This window comes from Gavia stellata, chromosome 32 (assembly GCF_030936135.1).
Source record: "Gavia stellata isolate bGavSte3 chromosome 32, bGavSte3.hap2, whole genome shotgun sequence".
In the NCBI taxonomy this organism is placed as follows: Eukaryota; Metazoa; Chordata; class Aves; order Gaviiformes; family Gaviidae; genus Gavia; species Gavia stellata.
This window is the reverse complement of record NC_082625.1, coordinates 1,454,788-1,460,071: the sequence shown is the minus strand read 5'-3', so window position 1 is coordinate 1,460,071 and position 5,284 is coordinate 1,454,788. Positions and strand designations below refer to the sequence as shown.

Genomic DNA, 5,284 nt, shown 5'->3' with positions numbered 1-5,284 from the left:
TCCCCGGTGACCCCCGGGAGGCTGCGGGGAGCCCTTGGGGTGGGCTGCCAGAGGGAGCATCCAACCAGCGAAGCCACCGGCACACCGGGGTCCTGGGGTCCGGCAGAGCCCCGACAGCGTCCCCGCGGCAGGGCCGGGGGGGGCCGGGGGGTGACTCACCATTATTTCCAGCTCAGGAAGGAAACGGCAGTAGCTGAGAATGGATTCAGGACCGACACCATCCCGGCCATCGCAGACACTTCCCGGTCCCCAGGGACCGCGGCACAGCCAGAAGGCAGGAAACAGCGAGTGGCTCGGGGTCAGCGCCCGGCGTGGCCCCACACCTCGGCCCCCCCAGCCAGCCCCCCCATTGCTGGCTGAGCATCCTGCAGAGCTGGGGGGGTCCCAGGCACAGCCAGCCCCTCCACTGCAGCCCTGGGCTCCCGTGGGATGGGGACGGGGTGGTGATGGCAGCGGCTGGGATCCGACCGTGGTCCGGCACAGCCCAGAGCCGGGGGTGCCAGTCCTGCAGCCCAGATGCCCCGTCTGTGGTCGCCGGCGCTGAGGGTGGGACAGGCAGCATCCCCCTCCCTCCAGTCCCTGCCGTGGTGCTGCATGCACCCGATGCGACCCCTTTTCCCTGCACTGAGGAGCCCCCTCCACGTCCCCAGCCTGTCCCCAAGCCAGCCCTCACCCCCAGGCTCCCCCCTCAGCCCCGCGCGGGGCCCAGGGGACCCCAGACCTGGAGCGGGACGGGGGAGATGGCTGCAAACCTGCAGCTCCTTCCATCCATGCCCGGCTGGGCTGAGCTGCTGCGGCAGCAACGCTAGCATGGGTGGCTGTCCTCGCACGGGGCCAGGGCCACCACGACCCACGTGCTTGGCCAGGGCTTCCTCGGCAGCCTGGGGACCCAGTGGTCCCGCAGGTGGTCCCGGAGAGGTCTGGATTTGCCCCTTGCTCCCCGCCACCGGCTGCTCTCTGCCCAGCAGAGATGTCCCTGGCAGGTGACAGAGCCCAGGAGCGGCTCCCCGGGCCCTGTGGCAGGATGGTGGCTCTGCGGGGTGACAGCACCCATGGACACCGCAGCCACAGGTTCCCACTAGTGGCTTCGTCCCACAGCCCCACGTCACCCCCCCCAGCCCACTGCCACCCTACCTGCAAGCCAGGACCTGGCCGCATCCTTCCCCTGCCCGCGAGCTGCCTGCAAGGTGCAGGAGAGCAGACGTGGAGCATCAGTCCCTGCATGCCACTGACCTGGCGAGCAGCGGGGTCCGGCGGTGACTCGCGTGCCACCGTCCCACCACGAGGACGTGGCGCCAGGACCAACCCGGGGCGCCCGGTGCAGGCGGTGGGATCCTCCTCCATCACCCCACCAGCGAGCGCTGGCGGCCGCAGCCCACCCTGCCTGGCCCCAGGGACTCCTTCCCCCGGCATCCCCGGTGCCCGCTGTGCCGGGGGCTATTTCGGGGTGAGAGCCGGTCCCGGGGGAGCGCTGGGCCCCGGCACAGGGGCGGGGGGAGCAGGGTCTCAGGCTTCGCCCCCGTCTGTTAGCAACCGGGAACAATAGTCCTCCTGCAAACAGAAGCTGCGTCGTGATAACCCGTCAGGTCCGAGGCATCCGGAGAGGCAGGAAGGAGCCCAGCAGAAGGAAATATTAAATAGAGCAATATAAACACGGCGGTGGGAGCGAGCTCCGCCCCGGCGCGGCCCCGTTGAAAGGGGCTGCCGCGGGGTGGGGTGCGCAGAGCATCGGCGGGATGGAGAAGAGCAGCTACGCCATGGCCACGTTTGGTCTGGAGGCCAAGGAGGCGATGCCCAAGCGGGACTGTGGGTTTTATGTGAAGTACATCTTCCTCTTCACCTCCCTCATCCAGTTCCTCATCATCCTGGGGCTGGTGCTGTTCATGGTGTACGGCAACGCGCAGGCGGGCACCGACACGCACCTCCGGCTGCTGGAGGAGCAGCTGCAGGATCGCTACAACAAGATCATCACCCTCAGCGGGAGGAACATCAACCTGACGCGCACCCTCAACGCCACCATCAAGGAGAAGCAAGGGCTGCAGGTCCTCGCCCAGAAGGTGCAACAGGACCTGGATAAGTGCAATAGCACCCAGACTTCCAACCCCGTCACCGAGGTGAGCCCCCCGCTCCCCGGGGAGGGAAGCCAAAGCTCCCCTGGGTACTGGGGGTAGCGACCCACCCATGGGTGCTGCGGGCTGCAAGGAGCCGGGACCTCGCTTCAGCCCCGCAAGCTTCAGCAGGGATGGGTGAGAGGGTGCGGGGGGGCAGAGCCCGCTGGCCATGCCAATGTGCCCCCCCCAGCCCCGGGGGGGGGCTCTCAGCCCCGGCATCCCGGAGGCAGCCGCTGGCCGAGGGGGTTCTAATCTCGCAGCCCCCCTCCTCATCCTCCCCAGCCCCCAGTGCTCTCACCACCACCCAGCGGGTGCGACGTGATGCGGGGGGGGGGCCTTGTGGGATGCTCTGACCCCCCTCCTCTTCCTCCCCCCACCCCAGCTGCAGGAGATGAAGAAGATCATCTTCTACCAGAAGACGAAGCTGGACGAGTGCCACATGACCATCAGCGTCATCAACACCAGCTGCAGCGGTAAGGGACCCCCCCACCCTCGGCACCCCCCTCCCAGCCCCCCGGGGACCCCCAGCACCCCTCGGGGACCCGCCGCAGCCTGCGCAGGGGGTCTGCCCGCTCCCTGGACCAGGCAGGGGTGTCACCCCGAGATGTGGGGTGGGAGGCGGAGGGGGGGAACCACGCACCCCAACCCTTCCCCCCCCCCCCGGCAGGTGAGAAGGTGCGGCTGCAGAGCAAGCTGGACCAGACAGCCCTGAGCAAGAAGGAGCTGGAGGAAAACTGCCGCAAAGCGGGTGCCACGCTGAGCAAAGCCACCCAGGAGCAGGAGAGCTGCCAGCGGGACCTGCTCACCACCAGGACCGTCTGCGACTCCACCAAAACCAACCTGGAGCTGCTGAAGCACGAGTGCGAGTCCCTGAGGTCCGACATGGGCTACTCCTTCCAGCGCATCAAGGAGATGCTCAGCCCGTACAGCTGCAGCAACGTCCACGAGCAGCTCAGCTGGTTGACGAAGCAGACGGAGAGGCTTTTCCTCTGGCAGCAGGAACGGGACACCAAGTACGTGGGGAAAAGCGTCTGCGACATGAACCTGCTCCAGTGTCACATCAACTGCTCCAAGGAGAAGCAGGAGTTGGAGAAGCGGCTGCAGGACCTCGAGAAACAGGTCAAGGACAGCCAGGAGGAGAAGAAGAAGCTGCTGGTGGAGAAAGAGCAGCTTGGCAAGGAGCTGGAGGAGAAGAGCAAAGCCGCTGCGCAAGCCGGCTACTTCAAGCAGCAGTTCAACCTCTGCATGGGCTCCAAGGTGAGGGATCTGCCGGGGCATGGGGACATCCCCGGGCACCCTCCGCGGCCGCGCCGGGAGCGCACGAGTCCAGGCTCGTACATCTTTCTTTTGCACACGCAATTTTGCACGCGCATCTTTTGGACACGCGCTTCTGCAAACGCACCTTTGCACACGCGTTTTCTTTTGCACGTGCATCTTTCCTTCGCACACGCATTTCTGCACGGCTGTGGGTGCGCCCCGGGCAGGGACAAGCCGCCGCAGCACCCTCAGGCCCCCTTCGCCCAGAGGTGCTGCGCTGAGCGCGGCAGCGGTGCCGGTGCTGACCGTCACCGCCCGCTCTTCTCCGCAGATCGACGCCTTTGACATCACGGGCTCGCGGGTGCTGGGGAGCAGCGGGCGGCCGGGACCCTTCACCAACATGGGTTCCTACGTGGATGCGCTGAGGAACCAGGGCATCTTTGGGAATATGGGTGAGTCCTGGGAAGGAGGGGGCTTGTGGGACCAGCCCCCCGTCACGCTGGGGGTCACCGTCCCCCCCCAGCACCCAGCCCAGCTCAGGCCCCACCGCTCTGTCCCACCAGGCAAAATCAACGCGGAGGAGATCCAGCGGTCGGTGCAGAAGATCGTGGAGCAGTACACGTCCACCCTGAAGAACCCCAGGTGAGGGGGGCCGGCGCGGGAGCCCGCCGGGCTGGGGGGTGCAGGGGGCTGGGGGTGCCAGGGGCAAGCGGTGCCCGGGGCCTGATCCTGCCCTCTCCGCAGCGGCTAACAGCCAAGCGGCGCACAGAAAATGGCGGTGAGGGGCTCGAGGACAAGCCCAGGAGGTGTTTCCCGCGGCACAGATGGCAAACCCCAACCGGAGTGAGCGGCCAGCACCACCACCGTCCTCCCCCCTGGCCCCGGGGGGCCAGCAGCGTGGCGGGGGCCAAGGACCACCCTCCCCTGTCCCCTTCCCCGAGTCCCCACGTTGTCCCTTCCCATGTACTCGCCTCCCCCGCGCATGTACCCGTATGCTTGGAGACGGGGCGGTTGGCAGCTGTAAATACAGCCGGCCCTGAGCACCGACACAGCTCACCGCACACGTGCCTGGATGCCTATGGGGGGGTGCAGGGGTCACGGCCGAGACGCGGAGCGGGAACATCCCGTCCCGGCTTCACGTGCCCCTTCTGGGGGGCTGCAATTGCCCCCTGCCAGGAAACGCAGCCGCGGCGGCACAAGGCAAACCCCGGCCCTGGGCTTTCCCTGCTTGCTCGCAGGAAGCGTGCGAGGCCGCGCGAGCCGGAAGCCCTTGGCCACTGAGCCCCCTCGGCACGCCAGGGCGTGGGGCCGGGGCGCCACAGCGGGTCCAGGACGCGCCGAGCACAGTGATTAATTGCCAGCTGCCGCTCACTGATTTACAGCCGCGCTTCCCGCTCTTTCCTGTTGAAACAGCCTTTCCTGCCTGCGGGGCTGCCCGCACGCCATCCCTGCCAGCACTTTGCCAGCGGCGCATAGTGTCCCCGGCGTGTCCCCATCGCCATCCCCAGCCAGCACCCCCAGATCCCATTCAGGTCCCCCGAGCTGCATCGCTTATGGGATACAGGCAGCCACATGCTCCCACCACCCGCTGATGCCCAAGGACGTTGCCGGGTCCCCCCCATCCCTGCCCAGCCCCTGGAAGCGCACGGTGCCGGGGTGGGATTGGGGTGACTTGAGGGGCTCCCCCGGGGACCATGGCCCCAGCTGCCCACACCGCCCCGGGAAGCCCGGCTGGGGGTGCGGGGGAACCCGCTCGCTGCCAGAGGATTTCCTGGAGCTCCACTATAAATAATCTCAGAGCACCAGGCATTTCCGGAGCCTGGGAGCCCCGGCCGAGGGGCAGGAGAGCGGGGGGTCCCCGGGGAGCCCCCATCTTTGGGGTTGCAGAGCCCGAAGCTGCCAGGTGGGTGCAAGGG

The 5,284-nt window shown here is 67.7% G+C and overlaps 1 protein-coding gene across 1 annotated transcript; it reads left to right on the top strand.

Annotated features, from left to right (window-relative positions):
* Positions 1–1,736: 1,736 nt before the first annotated feature.
* On the top strand, positions 1,737–4,206 carry PLVAP (plasmalemma vesicle associated protein). Its single transcript, XM_059831980.1, has 6 exons — positions 1,737–2,114; positions 2,494–2,584; positions 2,779–3,368; positions 3,700–3,820; positions 3,932–4,010; positions 4,113–4,206. Exons 1-6 carry the CDS (start codon positions 1,737–1,739, stop codon positions 4,117–4,119), a joined length of 1,266 nt encoding a protein of 421 aa, XP_059687963.1. The 3' UTR covers positions 4,120–4,206.
* The last annotated feature ends 1,078 nt before the right edge of the window (positions 4,207–5,284 follow it).